The sequence below is a fragment of the Pan troglodytes genome, chromosome 17 (genome assembly GCF_028858775.2).
Source record: "Pan troglodytes isolate AG18354 chromosome 17, NHGRI_mPanTro3-v2.0_pri, whole genome shotgun sequence".
Lineage (NCBI taxonomy): Eukaryota > Metazoa > Chordata > Mammalia > Primates > Hominidae > Pan > Pan troglodytes.
Window position 1 is genome coordinate 45911622 of NC_072415.2, and position 22499 is coordinate 45934120.

Genomic DNA, 22499 nt, shown 5'->3' on the forward strand with positions numbered 1-22499 from the left:
AGGGGATGCTTAATTTCATCTGTGCAGGCACCCCCAACCAGGTAATTCTGATACCCATCCCCTTCGCTTGGTCTGAGAAACAGAAATGTTGGTGACGTGGTCCCTCAGTAAGCCCTAGATGAAGGGGGGATGGTATTGTCCACTTGTTACTGATTGTAGTGAATGCTTATAATTTTATGTGGCCTTGGCACTCATTGTGAATATAAGTTGGACTTTCCCATACAGAAGCAGAGCTCAGTCACCCTTGACACAGTTTCCAGTTCTATGTCTCCCAGTTCCTCAATGTGGTCCACCCAGATGGCTGCCTTATACAGCTGCTCACTGTCAACCACTTTGCTATGGCACAGCTAGATGCAGCTTGCCTGTCTGGCCTCGTTGACCCTCACATGGGCTGTGTGGATATGTCACAGTGACCACCTCTCAGTCACAGACTGGTCTCCTGGAACTGATGCCTGCTTGCTTTCAACCTAATTGAAACTCCTCAAGGGAAACTTGTTTGAATAATGCCCTGGACCCAATAAAGGCACTGGCCCATATGTCCCTCTCTTTCCCTGCCTGCATTCTCTGACCTCCATGTGTGTGGCCTCCAGATGTGCCATGTACTTCCCAGGACCTATAAATAATAATACCTGGAGTCTCTCTCAAGCATTGAGTCTCATCACAAGCTCTCCATCGTAAAAATCTTGAATTAAAACACTGACTCTCTTGAGAGTGTAGAATATTAATAATGCTTCTTCTACAGCTTTAGACCCAGTTGTTAAAAAAAAAAAAAAAAAAAAGAGACACCCGAGAACAAACTGTGGACCAATATTTTTTGAAGTGCCCTTTGTGATAAACAATTTAAAAATTGAATAAGGCCACCCAATACAATATTATAAATGAATTGATTAGTATACTACAATCCAGATTATAATTTAAAAAATCAGATAGCTCAATTTTTTAGGAACAGAAAGTAGAATGGTGGTTACCAGGGGCTAAGGGAAAATGGGGAGTTGGCGTTGAGTGGGTATAGAGTTTCAGTGTTGCAGGATGAAGTTCTGGAGATTCATTGCACAACATGAATATACTTAAAACTACTGAACTCTACAGTTAAAAATGGTTCCAATGGTAAAAAAATTTTTTTTAAAAAAGAAAACCAGACGTCTGACATCAAGCTGATATAAGGAATTTATTGTGTAAAAAAGAAACATCTAGAGAATGCCACAGACAGGCCTAGTATGGCTACAGTACCGTATATAAAAGACAATTGCTCACAATGATAGCATTGAAGCACTGAGAGATATCAAAGTACTTTCTGAATCGAAGTCAAATGATACTTAGTGTGGTTTTAATATCCTCATATATATCGAAGTTTTACTACTCTGATAATTTTGTAAACCAGGTAACCAGAACATCCAATCATACAGCTTTTGGTGATACATAACTTGGCAATAACCTAGTCTGGTGATACATAAAACTACTCACTGTACTCATCTGGTATATACCCGCATGAACATTTTGAAATTCCAATTTCTTGGTCAAGTGATATATTGCTTGAATTCATTAAATATATTTAGATTTCTGTATTATACAAACAAAGTTAAATGTACAACTAAATTAGTATATGAAAAGTGCTCACTATGTTTTTATGGGAAATAATCCTGACAAAAATGTTTAATGAATGTACTCTATACTAATTCTGCCTTTTTATACTTAATTCTAAATTTCTCCCCTCTAATTTACAACAAATTTTGTGATTTTTATAAGAATCTATGCCTCCCCAATTCTCAGATTCTTCTCTTTTCTCCTTTATTTCTTTGCTTAAATTCAGTATAAGCTTTCTTGGTATTTTAGGCTTCATGCACATTCTTATTCCTAAACACCAGCAGTTCTTCAGAGACCTAAAATCCAGTATAGGAATAACTGTGTTAGTTCTTGAAAAAGCATTAAAGACATTTTTCCCTGAAACATACAGAACATGTCATGCCAAATCTCTTGTTTACATAATAAACTGGTAATACCGGTGAATTGCACATACAGATTTTATCTCCAAGATAGAATAACTTAAATATTAAAACGTACCTTTAATTGACTTTGTAACAGACAGCAATATTCAATACAAAAATCACAAAACCCACTAACTTTAAATGCTGCATAGTACAGCATACAAACTCATCTCCCTATGACCTATTGAAACTATGACAACTTTTTAAGCTACTCTAGCATTTAAACCTTAACTAGAAATTTATACGAAACACGATTTTATGTTCAAATATGGAAATAAGTAACATAATTCCAAAACCCAAAAGCATCCCAGCATTCTGTAAAAAGAAATACCCCCAGCGGCTACATCCATGGTCACTAGCATCATTGTGCAGCATTTCAGGTACCTTAAAAAAAAAGTAAGGGAAAATGAGAGTGACATTTAAGTTTTTAGAACTACAGATTAGTTTTTAGAAAAATTTATAGGACAGTATACTAGCTTTATTTGTAGCTAGATATACTGTGAGTTAATTCCTTAAAACATGATTACATACATACTGACTCTAGCTAACAATGTCACACAGCATTTCCTAGCAGTTTAACAATGATTACTCATGATGTTCTGGGCAAGAAAAAGTTTGTATTGGTTCCAGTTTCCACTGGAAAATGAAAAGCGATATTGATTTTCCTACTTCAGTTACTGGCTGCATATCTGAACTGGATATAACATGTAGTTTGTCTTTAGTTCAGAGATAGAAAACCTTATACTATATAAGATACATATTGTCTTTGATTGCTTACAAAGTAAAAAATAAAAATAAAATAATAAATTACAATTTTAGCAGTAAGATTGGTTGGGATTGTTTCAAGGACATTAGTGACAAAAAGATATGACTCCTTTGTTGATTAATAAACTAAGCATTCTGAAGTATACAGCATGCCAACAATATGCATCTTGTCCTAGACTTCCTACAAATCTATAGAAAATTCACTGCCTGATTACTGAGATCATACCCTAAAATGATACATCAGAAGGATGTAGATATTTTTGTGAATCCGGACACATATTAAGCAAGATAAAGGTGTGATCAACAATCCAAAAAAAAAAAAAAACTCTAAAGAACCTATATTCTTATATGCCACAAATTTCTGAATATAGAATCACTTCTCATAATGACTGCATTTAAAATCTTTTTTTAAAAAAATGATTTTTTCTTTTGAGACAGAGTCTTGCTCTGTTGTCCAGGCTGGAGTGCAGTGGTACAATCTCAGCTCACTGCAACCTCCATCTCCTGGGTTCAAGTGATTCTCCTGCTTCAGCCTCCCAAGTAGCTGGGACTACAGGCGCATACCACCACCCCTGGTTAATTTTTTTGTAGTTTTTAGTTGAGACAGGGTTTCACCGTGTTGGCCAGCCTGGTCTCGAACTCCTGACCTCACGTGATCTGCCTGGTTTGGTCTCCCAAAATATTGGACTAACAGGCATGAGCCACCGTGCCCAGCCAAAAAAAAAAGATATTTTATTGAGCCTATAGTCCTAGCTACTCAGGAGGCTGAGATGGAAGGATCATTTGGGCTCAGGAATTTGAGACCAGCCTGGGCGACATAGCAAGATTCCACTTCCTGCTCCCCCAAAAAGAGAGAAAAAAAATGAGGCTTTACCGAATATTTTCTCTATTTTATTGTTGGTCAATAATGTAATAAGACTTCTTAAAAACTTACCATATCAACCAGAGCAACATACATGAATAAGCCAGCAGTAAGTGCAAATATCCACATAGAAACATTTTCAGCATAATGACCAATGAAAATTCCTGTTGCCATTCCAAGATACGCCAGCATGGCTGACAATGCATTATAAAGGACAGCCTGCTTAACGGTCATGCCAGCCTTTAGTAAAACAGCAAAGTCACCTTTAACAGAAAACGAAAAAGGAGGAAAAAGTCATTGAGAAATCATTTTTAAGACACATACCAAGATATTTCCCAGATTTAAGAAAATTTTCCAGTGTTTTTGAGAGGGGGAAAAGAAAACAAAATTAAGAATGACCTAGGGTTAAAGCAGTGTTAGTAAATCACCCTAACAGCTGTAGAAACTATTATTTTTCCTTTTTATTCTTCATCATTCAACTTGATGTACAAACTATTTTTTTTTTTTTTTTTTGAGACAGAATCTTGCTCTGTCACCCAGGCTGGAGTGCAGTGGCACCGATCTTGGCTCATTGCAACCTCTGCTTCCTGGGTTCAAGCCATTCCTGTGCCTCAGCCTCCTGGGTAGCTAGGACTACAAGTGCATGCCACCACACCTGGATAATTTTTTTACTTTTAGTAGAGACAGGGTTTCACCATGTTGACCAGGGTGGTTTCGAACTTCTGACCTCAGGTGATCCCCTTGCCCCGGCCTCCCGAAGTGCTGGGATTAAAGGCGTCAGCCACTGCACCTGGCCAGATATCTTATCCAAAAAAATTTTTTAAGGCTTACACTTTGTCAAAATGATAAATACTAAAAATTTAATATTGTGGTCTTGCAGTGTTTTCAAGGAGCTTGGAATTTGGCCACAAAGAAGGGAGGAATGGGTGGAGAACACACATGAGATGATCAGCAAATGATAATGGTAATGCATAAATAACAGCTGAAGAGTTCAATGCTACAATTATAAAAGGAGAAAAGAGACACATGAAGATGGAAATAAGAGAGGGGCTTCATGGGACTTGAATGTGGAACATAGATGCTGAAGATTATAAGGAATGGCTGAACATATAACAAGGAACAAAAGTGAAAATGGCATCAGTGGTATGTGTGTGAATATATCTCCAAAACAAGAAAAACAAGGACGTGAACTGGGATCCAGAACTAGGGAAGGTTTTAATGCCTAGTGACAAAGAAGAACAATATTGAAAACACAACTCATCCACTTCCCTTCAATTCCAATGAGATTCTCTTTCTCAACTTTTGTTAATGGAAGATGATTCCTTTGTATCCTGTAGTCTTATTCACCTTGTGTGTATGAAGATGATCCCTAATGTCATCAGTATGCTGGTTAGCAGACTTATGAGAAGGCATGAAATTGATGAAGAAGCTTGCTGAACTACCATTAGCAAAAGCCAGTAACACTAGAACATTTTACCCACTTGGCAAATACAATTTATGTGGTTCTCTTACCTAATTCATGAGGCAACTCATGACAGAACACAGCAACAGAAGTACTTAAACCACTTGATAAGCCTTCAGTAAAAGCAGCACCTGTGTAAAAATCAATCAGAAAAAGTTTGGCTACATTAATTTGTGTTTTTTAATCTTATCAGTATGCAAAATGAGGTAACAAGAAAATGGTATTTTGGCTGTGAATGAACAGAAGTTTCCCAAACCAACTCTGTATCTTCTTTGTAAGAAATCTTAGAGTACATTCCATGAGGTCTAAATTTCCCAAAGGAGCACATCGGGCATGAAAGAGAAGGGAAGGTTTTCTAGGCCTTAGAGTGAGCGGATAAAGTTATACAAATCTGAGGAGTAACTGCTACCATATAAAAGGCATATTCAAGAATATAAAATAAACTGTTTAAAAGGTTTAGGAAAAAACTCTCCTGTCAAGGGTATAAACATGTTTCACTTGCCTCAGAGGAATTTACTATGTAACTAGATGTTTACATTTATTCTTTCACTGTTTCAGTGAGAAAACTCTAAGACAAATAGCCGTCCCCTTTTAAAAAGCTGACATATTATACAATCAATCAATTATAAACCATGACTGTGAATTTTTTTTTTTTTTTTCAGAGACAGGGTTTCATTCTGTTGGCCAGGTTGGAGTAGAGTGGTGAGATCATAGCTCACTAGAACCTCAAATTCCCGGGCTCAAGCGTTCCATCTACCTCAGCCTACCAGGCAGCTGGGACTACATGTGTGTACCACCATACCTGGCTAATTTTTTTTTTTTATTTGTAGAGATAAGGTCTACTATGTTGTCTAGGGTGGTCTTGAACTCCTGGCCTTAAGCGATCCTCCTGCCTTGGCCACCCAAAGTGCTGGGATTACAGACATGAGCTACCGCACCCAGCCGACTGTGCAATTGGACATTCCTCCTTTGTCTGTTTCAGCTCTGCATAATATAGTACAAGAGGAAGAGCACTCAACTCCCAGAGAGCCAAGGCCAGGCCTAGCTATAACACAGCACAGCCTCCTTGGACAAGTGGCGTCACCTTGACAGGCCTCAGCTGCCTAATTGCATGGTTCCTTCCAGCACTAAATTATTAAAATTTGTAAGTATTCTGTTATCTCCCAAGTGTGGTATAACAATTTATTAGCAAAAGTTCTATAATTCTTCATAGGATAGAGATTGGTAACTGGACTTAGATGTATGAAGATTCCTTTAGCATAAAAGATGATGGAAAATATAATTTTACTTTTGTAAATATTATATTTTCGATAAGGGAACTTCAATGTATAGGGAGAAAAAAAAATCTCATACATGCACCATAAAAATTAAAGACTGATCTTAAGACCTCGCAATTTAAGAACAGCTTTTGACAGTTACAATTTAGGTAATGGGCTAGGTACAATTCCTAGCATTTAATCATACCTAACATTTATTGAGCACTTCATTGTCAAAGTAGTAAAAGAAAAAGTAACATTTTTATAATCTTGGAAGTCACTAATATCCTCATCTAAACTAATCTATTCTTTGTTAAAATTTGACTAGGTGTTTAATGTGACATTTTCAGAATCAATCAACAAGGAACAAATATGTAGATATATACCAATTGCTAGGCCATCGCTGAAATTGTGCAGGCCATCGCCCATTATCACCATCCAGGCCAGAGTGGCGACGCCGGCATCTTTCAGCTCCTCCCGAGAGTAGCGCTGGCTGTGACTGTGAGGATGGTGGTTTTGGTGGTGGTGATGATGGAGAATATGATGGTAGTCATGATGGTGGTGAATGAGATCGTCTGACTGGCCGAGTGTATCGTGGAAATGTGAATGGCATTTATTCTTGCACCCTCTGGGTACATATTCATTGTAGACTTCCTGTGGATGAGCATGAGCTATCATGACCTCTTCTTCTTCCAAGACTGCAGGCTGCTGAGAATCAAAGTGGGAGGGCTCTTGTGAGTCTGCTCGTAAATAGCCTTCAGTTCCTAGGAATAAACATAAAGGGCATGGGGACAGTTAGAAGGCTTTGTTAATGGACTTGGAGACATTTCAAACCTCATTGAAAAAGTCAATGAAAGATCTTAAAGCACGATAACTCCTTCACATCTGCAGAACTAAATATTAAAGTATTACTGATGAAAAACATCAATAGATTTTAATGAATTCCAGAAATGGAATGGTCTCAAATATTAAGAATGGATTTTAAATGTTAACCTTCAATAACTACCTCTCAGATGCTCCCTCAATTTCTTCTGCCTCCCTACCTTTTTAAAAATGACTTTTTTCCTCATCCTAAGAGAAGAACCTGCTTGTTTTAGAAAACATGTTATTTAAAATATTTATTTTAGAAAAATATCTTAGAGAAGTAATGAAAATTAGAAATTAAAAAACATGCATAATCCTGCCATCTGACTTCCTCTTTTTTGGAAGGCAAAATTCAAGGAAAAAACAGAGAATCCAAATTATTTCATCATCACCAAGAAGCATTTATTATCTATCTGTGCAAAGGAAAATAAATTGCCACAATAAGGTTATTTTTTTTCTCCTGTACATAGTTATCAATTTTCTTGGAACCATCCCTGACACTGCAGTCCATTTCTAGGGCAGGTATTTCCTCCCCATCATTACACATTTCACTGGAGTCCATTTAAAAAACTGAAGAGCGGGCTGGGCGTCGTGGCTCACGCCTGTAATCCCAGCACTTTGGGAGGCAGAGGTGGGCGGATCACAACGTCAGGAGATTGAGACCATTCTGGCTAACACGGTGAAACCCCGTCTCTACTAAAAATACAAAAAGAATAGCCAGGCATGGTGGCGGGTGCCTGTAGTCCCAGTTACTCGGGAGGCTGAGGCAGGAGAATGGCGTGAACCCGGGAGAAGGAGCTTGCAGTGAGCTGGGATCGCACCACTGTACTCCAGCCTGGGTGACAGAGTGAGACTCCATCTCAAAAAAAAAAAAAAAATTAAAAAAATTAAAAAAAAAACAACAACCATATATCAAAACAGTGTGGTCTAGGCACAGTGGCTCATGCCTGCTGTCGTTGGGTGCTGAGGGAAGGCCTCTAAAGGAGATAGCTGATTTGAGACCTGCACAACAAGAGGAGGAATGCATGTAATGGTCTCAGAGAACGGTATTCCGAGTACAAGGAATAGTGAGTGCATGGCCCGGAGACAAGCCTTATGTGCTCCCAGCGTGAAAAGAGGGCCAGTGGGGCTGGAGCACAGTGAACAATGCGGGAGAGTGGTGGGCTCAGCGGGACCTTGAACATCATGGCAAGGAGCTGGGTTGAAAATATGAATCTTAACTCAGTCTGTCCGACAAGATATGCCAAGCAAACAGCCAAGTTTCAGGAAAAACAGGAGAAACATGGTAGATACAACCTTAGGCAAGTGATCAAAATTACCACCACCAATAAGTGACAAAGAATCATATCAGGTGGCACACCATGTGACAGAAAAGGACAAGTACCATTTTGCGGTATTCCTGCCAAAACTGATCAACCTAATTATGCAAAAATACTAAACAAACCCAAAAGTAGAGGCAACTAAATGCAATATTTGATCCTGAATTGTACTCTGGAACAATATTTTGGTGGGGGTTGGGGGAGTGTTGGGGTAAAAAGCACTATTAAGGCATTTGGAAGAATAACGTCTACAGAGAATGGCACTGTATCAGTATAAATTTCCTGATTTAATAATTAAACTCTGGTTATATGAGAGAATGTCCATTTTCCTAGGAAACATAGTATTTAGGAGTAAAGAAACATCATGTCTATAACTTACTCTCAAATGGTTTAGAAAAAAAGTGTGTGTAGCTGGCCCTTTGGTCACTAAAAAATTAAAGAAAAAGGTGTGTGTGTAGACAGAGCTAGAGAAAGACAGTGTGGTAAAATAACTGGGGAATATGAGTGAATGGGATACAGGAATTCTTTGTACGATTCTTAAACTTTTCTATGACTATGAATTTTCTTCAAAATAAAAAGTTACAGAAAAAATAAATGTAAATATACAAAAACAACGTACTCACTGGCAATATTTTCAAAAGTATGAGATACTGCAAAAACCAAAACCAAAAGGACATGGTCCCATTTCTTCCAGATAGTCAAGTTGCCTGCAAATCATACAGCAATGAACTCCCTCCAGCCCTAAAATTTATGCATAAGAACTTACGATCATCTGTATCTACTTTCTCCTCATTTGTTGAAAGTTGAGATTCATACTTGGACAACTGCTTCTTAATCTCCACATCATCATCATTTTCAGGTTTCTTCTGATTCTAAAATAGTGAGGGAAAACAATACTTTAAAACAGTAATTTGTTTATATGTACAGCTTTCAATCAATAACCAGGTAAACAAAACACACAGAATGCCCCCACAGTCATCTACTCTAAGTATGGTCCCACACTAGCAGCACACTATCTCCTGGGATCTTGTCAGAAATGCATACTCCCGGCCAGGCGCAGCGGCTCACGCCTGTAATCGCAGCACTTTGGGAGGCCGAGGCAGGCAGATCATGAGGTCAGGAGTTCGAGACCAGCCTGGCCAATACGGTGAAACTCCATCTCTACTAAAAATACAAAAATTAGCCGGGTGTGGTGGCATGCGCCTGTATTCCCAGCTACTCGGGAAGCTGAGGCACAAGAATCGCTTGAACTCGGGAGGCGGAGGTTGCAGTGAGCCAAGATCGTGCCACTGCACTCCAGCCTGGGTGACAGAGGGAGACGCTGTCTCAAAAAACAACAAAAAAAATCCAGCTAGGGGCATTTCCTTCAGGCATCTAGTGATCTGGTAACCACCTGCCTGGCTTCCTCCATGCCTCTTCTGCACACTGAAACCCCAAACTTCCCATTCTTTTTATAACCTAAAACTACAGTTTTTTAGTTATTAAAACACTTTTCTTTAATAAAACACCATTAACATGATTTCTCTTTTAAAACAAGCCTCTATTAACCCTGAATTCATCACTGGGCTTTTTAACCATCCAAAATACCATACCAGAGATATTGTCCCTAAGTCCAAGCAGCCTTTATGTTGTGTAAAGGTCACTGTTTGAACAATGGTGTCTGTGTATCATCTACTTATACAGAACATTTAAAATAAAAGTTATCACATAAATAACAGATTTCTTATTTGCAGTACCTTTGAATATGATGATCACCACCATACCTAAGATTTCATTCAAGCTCTAATACCATATCAAGTGTCTATACATTCTTAGATTTTAAGAGCTTTTAAAGGCAAACACGGCCGGGCATGGTGGCGAACGCCTGTAATCCCAGCACTTTGGGAGGCCGAGGCGGGCGGATCACAAGGTCAGGAGATCGAGACCATCCTGGCTAACATGGTGAAACCCCGTCTCTACTAAAAATACAAAAAATTAGCCAGGCGTGTTGGTGGGTGCCTGTAGTCCCAGCTACCCAGGAGGCTGAGGCAGGAGAATGGCGTGAATCTGGGAGGCGGAGCTTGCAGTGAGCAGAGATCGCGCCACTGCACTCCAGCTGGGGCGACAGAGTGAGACTCCATCTCAAAAAAAAAAAAAGAAAAGGCAAACACACACACAAATCTTTACACTTATCCTGAATATAATGCCTCAATCAGAGAAAGTACTTAAATATTTGTAAAAATAAATGAACTCAGGGTATCTTAAATCATTTATGCTGGTGCTTTATTTCTCATTGGGCAATTGTTCTAGAAAGTAGTTTAACCAATTCTTTCATTCCATAAGTATTAAGGGCCCACAATGTTCCCTATGCTAAATGCTGGGAGCAGAACATAAAATAAGCCCCACAGTCTCTGTTCTCATGGAGCTTACTATCCACAGGGAGAGGGTTTTACACAGGTAATGATTATATACTTCTTTGACTATAATTTTTGACACATTTTACAATAGAAAAGAACAGAGTGCTATTAAGAATGTATAATAACATGACCTCAATAATTTCCAGGTGGCCACTGAAAAAATATAACTTATACCAAGACCTAAAGATAGGTAGGAATTTGGTGGGGAAGGTTGGGGAGGCAGCATTCCAGGCAGGGAGTAGCACCAGGAAGGGGCCAGCACTGTTCTGGAACTCAAAGAAGTACAAGGTGGCCAGGGCCTACTAGGTCAGAGAGGGTGGCCAGAGATGAGGCTGAGGCAACTAAAGGAGATCAGACAATAGAACTCTGTTGAGAATCGTGGGCTTTGTCCAAAAACTAATGGAGCCACTGGAGGAAGGATTTTAAGTAGTGGTGTGCAACCTCATCATATTTTCATTTAAACAAATCACTGCCCGCTCTGTGAAATCTAGATTGGGAAAAGGAGGAAAACAAAATAACGTGGACAGGCTCCTATTAGGAGGCAGTAACTGTCACTCAGGTGGGAGATAACCATGGCCTGGACTAGAATGACAGCAAGAAAGATGGAGAGGAATGGAGAGACCATGGACATATTTATTAAAACTTGGTTGGATGTGGGGATGAGGGGGATATCAGAGATGATTCTCTAGTTTTCGGCATGAACAATAACCTTCACTAGCAGAAGGTTAACCTTAAGTAGCAGAAGGCCTATAACCTAAAAATATGATATACAGAATCTCCCAGGGATGCAGGATGGATCTCTTAAGAAAAATCCTAAGTAAAATGCCCTGTTACGAGCTTGAAGAACTCCCCATACTCACAATATAATGAGTAGTATTTTTCTTTTTGAGAGAATTAGATTAAAAATTATTAAGTAAGTAACTTTAATATCTGGATGCCTTTAACAAAAGATAAACTCAGCATATTCCAAAAAGGGAAGAGAACATGTAACATTTGCAAAACTCCTATGGGAAGTCTTCATCTAGAAATTATGCTTATTTGCTGTTTCATGCTCCTTAAACATTCAATATTTACTACCATCGATTATGTACCAGACACTATTCTACACGTTGGAGACAGAGCTGTAAACAAGACAGAGAGATCCTGGCTTTTAAGAGCTTACATTCTAGTAGATACTATTTTAAAGCAGAGTGCATCAAACTACTCTGACTATGACCCACATTAATATATGTAATGTAAAATAGTAATATATATATAATATTATTGTTGCATTTAAAAATATTGGTTATGACATACAGATTGATTTTACAACTCACTAACAATCTAGAGTTATAACCTAGAGTTAAAAAAGAAAAAATTATTCTGTGTCAGATAACAGAGGGCCTATTTCTTGGAGTCCTAGGTTAAAGAGGGCTAAGTTAAAGAAAAGCTATCCTTAGCTGGGCATGGTGGCATGAGCCTGTAGTCTCAGTTACTTGGGAAGCTGAGGTGGGAGGATTGCTTAAATCCAGGAATTTGAAGCGCAATGAGCTATGATCATGCCACTGCACTCTAACCTGGGCAACAGAGGAAGATGCTGTCTCTTAAAAAAAGATCCTGTTTTCTTAAAAAAAGAAAAAAAAAAGAAAAGCTGTATTTAGGTAAAATTTGGAAACAAAATTGAAATGAGAATGTTAAATAAATTATGACATTTTGACCCAGACGTACAGTTAAAAAAAGAAGAAAACAACCCATCCCCAAGTCTCCCAGAATGAAAACTGATCTTTTTCTTAAATGTAAGAAAAACTGCAGAAGACTTAAAGAAGTAGGAATAAACTAGTCCATATATGGCGGATAACCTAAAACTATGATATATGGGATCTCCCAGGGGTGCAAGATGGCTCTCTTAAGGAAAATTCTAAGTAAAAAATGCCTGAAGAGCTCCCAGTACTCACCATATAATGAGTAGCTTTTTTTTTCTTTTTGAGATAATTAAATGAGATTAGAAACTATTCAATAACATTAAGAAACAGTCCAAGGGAAGCAATTGCGTCAATGGGAACACAGAAGATGACTTCCTTGATTAAGAATAAATAAGCTATTCTTATTTTACTTCTTCCCTCTATATTTAGGTCCACTAAACAGAAGGTTCAAAATTTTTAATTTGAGATTTCGGTGAACGTAAAATCCCTAAGAGCAAATACTCCTAGTATGTAAACACTCCCCTGTTTACACATGCATTTGTTTCCCACAGTGAGCTCTATGCTCAGCAAGAATCAACTGTGTTAGTTTTGAAACCTCTTCACGCCAGTTATACTTATTACTGTAATTGCACAATTTAATTACACATTGCTCAAACTATGAAATGATGGTAAGGAGTTACTTCTTTTTTGGGGGGTAGAGACAGTGTCTTGCTATGTTGCCCAGGCTGCTCTCAAACTCCTGGCCTCAAGCAATCCTGCTGCTTCAGCCTCCCAAAGTGCTAGGATCATAGGCGTGAGCCACCGTGCCCGGTAGGGGATACTTAATTCTGTGAACACAAAAGCTGAATACTTGGAAGATTCAAAGGCAAGGTGCTAAAAAAAGATATCAAATTACGTAAGGCTACCACTGAATAAATTTTTTTTTTAAATTTCCAAAACCTAGATTCTACGTTCAGAATAGCTTTAAGTGTGTAATCTCTTGTTCAATTTTAGAGAAACCAAAATTGGAAATCATAGATGAAGCAGCATGGCTGATAAAGAAAAAAAGAAACGATACAGAATACGGAACTCCAACTTGAAGAAAATCCCGGTCAATATCAAGTGACCAGAATATGAGTGTACAGATGTATTAGGTTAGACTAAAATGTTGCGATATGAACACATCACTTTTCTTTTCTTTTTTTTTTTATTTTTTGAGACAGAGTCTCACTATTGCCCAGGCTGGAGTGCAGTGGTATAATCTCAGCTCACTGCAGCATCCGCCTCCCAGGTTCAAACAATTCTTGTGCCTCAGCCTCCCAAGTAGCTGAGATTACAGGCATGCGCCATCTCACCTGACTAATTTTTGTATTTGTAGTACAGATGGGGTTTCACCATGTTGGCCAGGCTGGTCTCGAACTCCTGGCCTTAAGTGATCTGCCTGCCTTGGCCTCCCAAAGTGCTGGGATTACAGGCATGAACCACCCCACCTGACCCACATCATTTTTAAGAGTCTCCTGACAGTCTTCTGAATGACTTGCCTGATCATATCAAATAAAAAGTGGCAAATTACCATAGGCGACTCAAAAGGGTTTTTTTTGGCCAGAAAGAAAGAGCCTATTGTTTGAGTTCATACCATTTCTGATCCAATTTGCAAAGGGCAAGTCTGTAAGTCACATACCCTTTAAAAGAAAACAGAACATTTAGCTACTGGGTGACTAATTGGAAATTAATGACATTAGTTAATCATAACTACTAATAAATATTGATAGTGTATCCATGTATACACGATGCTTCTGGTCTTCAAGGCCCTGCTGGTACCTCGTCTGGTCACTTACACAGATGTTCATCCTTGCTTTTCTTATCCTGTCATGAGTTTCAAAAGAATAGCAAAGATAGAAAACTTCAGAGCTATTAAGATATAGAAATGCTCCTCATAAATATCTCTGGGACCAAAAAGTACTTCAAGGGTACTGAACTCCCTCTCAAATAAAGCTCATACAACCTGGGCGTGCTATTCTAACAATCTAGTTAGAGTACTACTATAAATAAAAATCTGAAGCATAGTAAGTACTCAGTATACTTTTTCTTACCTTTTTCTTCTTATCTTTAAATTGTTTGATCAATGTGAGGACATGTTCAACAAGAAACATGAAATACAGGCCTCCTAGAGCTGTTAGACCCTTCCACGTGGAATCAAAATAGGCACTTTCTTCTATGTTTTGAGAAGACAGATGACTGAAAAGTGGTCCTCTTTTCATTTCCATTGCTGGTTCTTCATGGCTATGACTATGGTGGTGACTTGCATGAGACTGAAGGCAAAATAATTTGTTATTTATAAATTCATCAGTTTCACACAACGAGTCAGAAAGTTGGCTAGGTAAGGTCAAAATTGAAATCATTCAGTTATGCAATTATTCAGATACTTCAGAGATGAGGTGAAGTTTAGGACATTAAAAATAAAATGACCAATGAGCAGCTAGCTATCTAGAACTTAATGCATGACATGTACTTCAGATACATTCCCAGTGACCCCCATAATACATAAATAGTGAGCATTTTCAATGCTTGACGAATTACCATGGCCACAAATAACAGGAATACTAGACTTAATGTGCACAGTTTCTACTGCTTATTTTCCCAACTGAAAAGCCCATACCAATGTCATCACACTAGCGTAAGAAGCTTAGTGTGTGTGTGTTGGGTCCTGGCATGTACCCGAGATCCAGGTGCACTGCCCTAGCAGCCTGTAGCTGAGTGGAGTAGTAACTACTGCTATTGCACATTAGGGAATCGGGTGTGGAACACACTAAGAGACTGGGGGATCACAGAGTACACCCCATACACACGCCACTTTCTATCAGTAGGTATTCCCGAATGTCTGCCATCTGGTGGTCCGAGAGCTTGTCAGAGCAACATAGTTTTCTTTAACTACTGAATGGAACATGAGATTTGTAGTGCTCTAGGTATGGTGTGATTTCCTTTTCCCACATACTTGAAAACCTTTAATGGGAATTTAAAGAATGAAACACACATATTTTTTAACTGAGCATCTATTCCAAATATCTGACGGAAAAGTAAATTCACTTTACCAAACTTGTTTTATGTGTCATGAAGTGTAAATCTTTAAATACATACATAAACATTCAACTCTGAAGAAAACCTCCAAGTTTCTTGGGTACATAAAGGGTCACATATTTTATTTCTTGGCAATTACACTAACAGATAAAGCAGATAACTTACATTGCTGCAGTCTATCACAGTACTAATAGCCAGGCAGAATTTGTCTCTTTTTATGAAGTGGGTTTCAAAAAGTTAAATTAGTCTGTGTTTTGTAAAAGGAAAGCAAAATTCACAAATGTATTAAGATCGAGCAGAAAAATACAGCTTTCACTTACCAAATATATTTTAAAATAAGCTTTTCTAAACCAAATTTCTAACATTTTATACAAAAAATTCTAGTATAAACCAAAACATATTTTTTTCAATGTTGAATAATCAAACACTAACAGGACAAATTACTATACTTACATGTGGAAGAAGGTGTAAAAAAGCATCACCACTCAAAGTCCCAACGGCCAGTGCCACAAGGAAACTCAGGAGAAATTTGAAAAACACCCGATTCATGAGAGGCACTAAGATAACCCCCAGCAGAGACAGGAAACTGATGATGGAAATGGCTATAAAACCACCAACCCAGGCTGTCAAACAAAACAAAACAGAGCAAAGAAAAATTATACAACTAATAAACTTTACAAGAAAGACTTCTGGAGAGTAGCATAAAGCAACACGTAAAAGGAGAGAAGCTAAAAACACACAAATTCAATGCAAATAGGACCTACTGTGGCAATAGCACAATAACCAAGAAATCTGTTGTTGGCTCAAATGAACAACCTGACTGGTACTTAAGAACTCTCCAGGTAAGGAGCATAGCTCTAATGGGAAATTCTTCAGGTCGGGGTGAAAAAGGAAAAAAAAAATGGTTACCAAGGATGAACTGTAGCTCACTTAGGAACTGAGCTTTCAGACTCCCATAAGAGCTAAATGATAAAAGAATTTTTTTTTTTTTTTAGAAAAAAGGAAAAGAAAGAAAAGAAGAGGAAGAAACCAGGAATTCAATAATGTCCTCAGAAAACAAAGCAGTGATTCCTTCCTCATTACTTTTGAGCAATGAGACCCTACGCTATAGCAGAGCCTATCCTAGCTTCACTTATCAATAAGAATGCATCAGTATTAGGTTTCTAAGCAGCATAAATGAACCCAAGACCTCTTCCCAAGCAGTGACATGATATAAAAATCCCAAATTTCAGGTGATCCTGACACCTTCTTGTAGGATGAACCCAGAGAAGTCATAATTGAAATTTTATTTTCTGGGTTTTTTTTTTTAAAGGGCAGGGCTAACACCCTTCCTTGCTTTCTTCACATTCAAGGCAAAGAACAACTAAGATGACATATTCAGAATTGTACTGGAAAACAAATAGGCTGATGCAAATCTAAGGAAAAGCACAATATAAATGAATCTACTGAAATTGTTTTTACACAAAAAAGGCAATTTTACCTATTTGTAATGAATAGGTCTTTGGAGGGATTTCAGCCTTCTTTTCACTTGTATGAATCAGACAAGATCTAGCATCAATTTGGTTGATGATGGCTGGACAGAGATAGTTGAACTCTGTTGCATTCAGCGGAATCTGGATGCCCATGCCATGAGATGTCAGTAGCTTTGATGCATTGAAACACTGAAAGAAACAAAGTGAAAATCACCAAAAGGCATCCCCATTAGAGTAGTCTGATGACACAATACCCTTTTTTACTAATGCTACTTCGTTTTCTCGAGTTAATGAAAATTAAAATCAACTTCTGTTTTGAGCACTTTGGAACTTGCCTCCAGCTACCTGGCGATACTATGTCACCACAGTGGTATCCCACCTCTTCTGTCTACCTCATCAGAGAAGCAGTACACCACGAGTCACCTAGGGAGAAAGCCTCAAGTGGAACAAGCATGAGGATAAATGGAGATTCACAAGCCTGTTAACTCACTGTATAAACGTATTAAGGAAATGAGCTTTAATTTCAAAATGGGGCTCATCAGAGATTGAGAAATATGTTGCTTCAGTACTAACGCTATCCTACTTGGCCTAAACAAGTCCAAGACATGCCTCTCTTCTAGTAATGACTCTACTTGCAAAAACTCAGTTCTGTCTACATACCTGGCAAAGTAATGCTCTGCAATGAGAGGATATTAAATTATGCAGATTATTCTTGTGGAGGGCAAGGCTGGTTAATAAAACAAACCTGTACCAGCAGGCAGATGTTTTCAACTATTTAATTAGATGACAAACTTAGTTTGAAGATACTCCTCTGTGCAATCTCTCCCCCAGCCAAAAAAGAAAAAAAAAAAAAACCAACAAAAAAACCCCAAACTGGCTTTAGTACCAGTTTCTCATCTTCTGTAAAGACATTTTCAACTCCCACCACAATTCTCAGTTGGTACAACTCAGAGCAAACTTTATCACCAGGGCTGCTATGGCTATGGCCACTACTAGGATTAGTCCAGAATTAGTACAGTCACATGCTGGTTTGAATGAAGTACTAAAGTTTTGCTTATTAAACTGTATCAACTAATTCCTTGTTCCTTTTTTTTTTTTTTTGACATAATTCCCTGTTCTTGACATCTCTCAGCCAAGGTGAATTACGTACAGTCTGGAAGTCTACTCTAGAAAAACCACATGAACTCAGAACCTCACTGTCCCAACTTTTCCCTTGTCCAGCATGACATTCATGGAAACTGCTCCAATTTCAATCACTCCTCAAGTCATGGTGGACCTTCTGTCAAGGAGGCAGCAGTGGTATTCTCAGTAGTTTTCAGCCCCCTCAGTCACACCTTTCCCTACAATATGGATTCTAACTCCTGCTTTCAACCCCTCATTTTCTATTTTTTATTAATAATGTTCACCTTTATAGACTTTCTCTAAAGATAGCCTTGATATCTTTCTCTACATATTTTATATTCTATATTAGAAAAAATTGTAGGAGGCAGCACTATGCTCACCAAAAGAACTGTTCCCTAAGTTCTGAATTGGGAATGTTTACAACATAGCAGGCATGCTTTGTGGCAAGTGCCTTGCTGAGAAGGTGGAAATTCCCTTTTCAATAACTTCAACATTTTACTTTTACTTTAAACTCCTCACAACTAGAGATAGAGTAGCAGAGACAGGACAGACACACAGGTATATTAAAATAATGAACAGCACTCATCTTACCTCCTGAGGATTTTCATTTGTGTTTCTGGAATACATAAAGCCTTTTCGGGGCTCACTCACAGATTCATTTGTTTTCCTACCAGCCAGCCGGCTCACCCGGCTCTTTTCTGTGACACTGGGTGGAGTGGAGCTGCTTACATCTTTGGGGAAGAGTTTTCCAGGTCTTGGAGTCTCTATTGTCTCTAGAAAGTGAGTTCCTTCAGAGACAGTGTTGTACACAGTTGAGGTCACTTCACTAGCACTAACACTGTCCTTGACATTCCTTCTACCACTGGCATGTTCTGGTCGGTGAGCTCCTTTCCCCTGGCTGTTTCTAGGATCTTTACCTGAATTATCTGAGTCATGGTCTGGGCAAAGAGCTTTTCGCTTATTTTTACCAGAAGCAGCATGATTACGGTGAGAGTGATGATCATGGTCAGAGTGATGCTCGTGGTCTGAATGATGCTCATGGTCTGAGTGATGCTCGTGGTCTGAGTGATGCTCGTGGTCCGAGTGATGGTCGTGGTCATGGTGTATATGGATTCTTTTAATCTTATCTATGCCTATATTTTGAAGTAATTTTCTGAACCCTTCAACTGACAAAGAATTATTTTCTCCATAGCGGTAGAAAAGCTGTTGTAGATGATATTGCCGTGTGGTAATTGCCAAGTCAACATTAATGCCAGATTCCCAATTTGGACTAATTTTCTCAGTGGTCTGGGGGAAAGCAGCTGCTTTTAGTTCATGAAGGGGATTTGTGACAGAGAGGGCAAAGGTCAGGATCAAGATTACAGATAACTTCCTCGCCATTGCGCCTTCCTAGAAAAGACAGGAAAAAAAAATTCTTGACTCACTTCTAAAACAAATTGAATTAAGAAACCTCATACTGAAAATTAATGTGTAATCAAATAATCAAAGTTGCCAGAGCATCATGTGGTGTGACCAGTGTGACGCTAGGTACTGTGAAGATGGAAAGAACTAGAGTCCTACGCTCTACCCTTGCATTCCTAAAACACATGAAACAACTGGAGAAGAGCTGAGTGCTATGAGACTGCCATTAGCACTGTAAAAGCAATAGTAATTCAGAGACAAGGGAGATCCATGTGGCCACAGCCATCAACTTCTTACTGAAGTTGAGAATTTATTTGAACGATTATTTGAATCATTGAGGCCAATGATTCATAATTAAATCTAGGCTGGGTGTGGTGGCTTATGCCTACAATCCCAGCACTTTGGGAGGCTGAGGCAGGCAGATCACCTGAGGCCAGGAGTTTGTGACCAGCCTGGGCAACATTGTGAAACCCTGTCTCAAAAAAAAAAAAAAAAAAAAGAACGAAATGAAATCTAGCTACCTTGATCATCACCATCATTTCATAAAATAACCTTCAAACACCAAAAAATAGAAATAATAATCTCAGAATTCACATATTAAAAAAATTTTAAACTAATACACTCTCCTTACATACAAGCCCATTTAAGACCCCTTTCCCCAATCACAATCCTCAAAGGTGCTCAATTTTGCCAGTGTATCCCTCAGGATATTTTCTATGCATACTCAAATACATGTATACTTAATTTTTTTTTAAAGTTTTTTTTTTTTTTTTTCTAGAGACGAGGTCTCACTATGTTGTCCGGGTTGGTCTTGAACTCCTGGCCTCAAGAGATCCTCCACCTCCAATTCCCAAAGTGCTGGGATTACAGGCGTGACCACTACGCCCAGCCTCAAATAAGTGTATACTTTAAATACACATTGAATCTTTTTTCCGACTTGACAATGAATCAGACACATTATGTCCATACACAGAATTCTTAAAGTAAACTGAACTTCATGAAAAACTCACTGTAGCATCCTTGTGTTACTACAAACCAGTCAACATTTAATCACAGGCTGTTAATCATCCACAGCAGTGTTTGGAACCAAAGGCCTATGCCCCAAAGAGGAGGGAGCAATTGAATTGGAGCTTGAAAAGCAGCATTCAGTTAAGCAGAGCCAGAATTCAGTTAATTCAGATCCAGCAGGATGTCCAGCACCAACGGTGGAGGTGATGGTGGTCAAACTCACATCTCCAGCAAAAGACGCAGAGGTCAAGTTTACAACTAAGCAAGAGCATGGGGCTATCCAGCTCTACCACAGTCAGCTGTTCTTTGCACAGGGCTCTCGCATTCATTACCTTATCTAAAATACCGGTAAAACCTATTTTGCAAGGTGAAGGAGGAAAACACATGAAGGAATGTATATTACAAGTACTCGTTAAACTCGTGTTGCACAAGTGCAGGGTATCATACAGGGAACAGTGGGAAATGGAGGTACGGCGTAGAACGAGGCTCCTGAAAGAGGAATCTTTGGGGCTTGAAGTTTCGGGAATTCTTTTACTAGGTAAAAGATAAACATTTAGAAATCATTCCCAGGAGAGAGGCGAGGAGCGGGGTGGGAGGGGACTAGCACAGGGGACAGCTCCGAGCCTTTCTCCAGGGAGGATGCTGAGCGCGGTCGTGGACCCGCTGAAGGATCTCCTTTCCTGCAAGTTGGTGTGTGCTGGAGGAAAAAGGAAAGCAGAAGGGAAGGGCCTTAGAGAAAAAGGCGAGTACAGAAAACGGAAAAGAGGGCACAAAGCTCTCTTCTAAAAGCTTTTTATTTCTAAACACGTCAGTCCCTTCTTCGAATACGGGATGAAAAGTACGGATCTTTTCCTCAAAAAATCCTCCGTTGCACCCCGAAGCCCATCTGAGCACCTTAAGAAGTCCGGTTGTCTAGGGCGAGTGGGCGCCTGCGGCGGGCTCCCCCCGGCATCCTCTTTCTGTAGCCCCCCTGCCCGGTCCGCAGGATCCGGTTCTCCGCAGAACCACCCCTCCCCCGCCACGCCTGTCTGGCCGGAGGAGCTCCCCTCCCAGCCGCCCTGCTCCCGGACCTGAAAGACTCACGTCTCCGCGGCCTCGTTGTCCCACGGCCCGGCCACGCGCGCAGGTTTGGTTCCACACGGGCGGTCCAGAGGGCTCGGAACGGGCCCACTGGTGTCTTCGAGAAATCTCTACCAGGCGCGAACACGCGGTGGTTTCATTGGGTTGGCTGCCCCTGGGTCCGGGGGCAGCGCCGCGCAGCCACCCGGCAGCCGCGCCCCTAGCCTTCGCGAAGCTGGAAGACAATCACTAATTACCGCCGCGCGCAGCGCCGCGGGCAACCACCGCCCCCTTCGCCCAGGACTGCAGGGCATGCGCAGTGCGACCCCGGAACCCGGCTCCGCAGACGGATCCGCTTTTCCGTGTGTTCGCCGACGCCGCGGGGGCGTGGCGCGGCCCTAGCGCACTGTAAGCAGTTGGGGGTCATTTCCTCGAGGCCTTACTCGCTAGCCAGCGCCCCCGGGGCCAGCCCTGGCTGCTGCTGGGAACCGGGTCGTAAGGGGCAGCGGGATGTTTCTGACGCTGCCCTGGCACATGAGCCCCGGGTCCTTCGGGAGGGTCCCGAGCCATTCGGGTCGGATTTCGCTCTTGGGACAAAGGCCTGGCTCGTTCGCGGAGCGGGGCCACGGTCCAAGAGCAGAGCTAGCAGAGCTAGCAGAGCTAGCAGAGCTAGCAGAGCTAGCAGAGCTAGCAGAGCTAGCAGAGCTAGCAGAGCTAGCAGAGCTAGCAGAGCTAGCAGAGCTAGCAGAGCTAGCAGAGCTAGCAGAGCTAGCAGAGCTAGCAGAGCTA

At 40.0% G+C, this 22499-nt stretch overlaps 1 protein-coding gene across 2 annotated transcripts; it reads right to left on the reverse strand.

Moving 5' to 3' along the window:
* Positions 1-1149: 1149 nt before the first annotated feature.
* SLC39A6 (solute carrier family 39 member 6) lies at positions 1150-22110 on the reverse strand. Of its 2 annotated transcripts, none has more exons than XM_523912.7 (10): positions 21735-22110; positions 18834-19631; positions 17129-17309; positions 16102-16271; positions 14664-14882; positions 9280-9385; positions 6717-7094; positions 5125-5205; positions 3685-3875; positions 1150-2369 (listed from the first exon to the last, which is right to left on the reverse strand). In XM_523912.7, the coding sequence occupies exons 2-10, from the start codon at positions 19620-19622 to the stop codon at positions 2217-2219; spliced, it is 2268 nt and encodes a 755-aa protein (XP_523912.3). In that variant the 5' UTR covers positions 19623-19631; positions 21735-22110; the 3' UTR covers positions 1150-2216. The 2 variants fall into 2 exon arrangements, with proteins under 2 accessions (XP_523912.3, XP_009432176.1); XM_009433901.5 differs by having other exon boundaries at positions 21722-22110.
* Between the last annotated feature and the right edge of the window lie 389 nt (positions 22111-22499).

Coding starts and splice junctions, on each gene's coding strand:
- SLC39A6 (XM_523912.7), bottom strand. CDS start 19,622: ATGGCGAGGAAGTTATCTGTAATCTTGATCCTGACCTTTGCCCTCTCT. Junction 17,310..18,833: donor CAAATGAAAATCCTCAGGAG/GTAAGATGAGTG, acceptor TGTTTCTTTCAG/TGTTTCAATGCATCAAAGCT. Junction 16,272..17,128: donor GACCTATTCATTACAAATAG/GTAAAATTGCCT, acceptor TTTGTTTGACAG/CCTGGGTTGGTGGTTTTATA.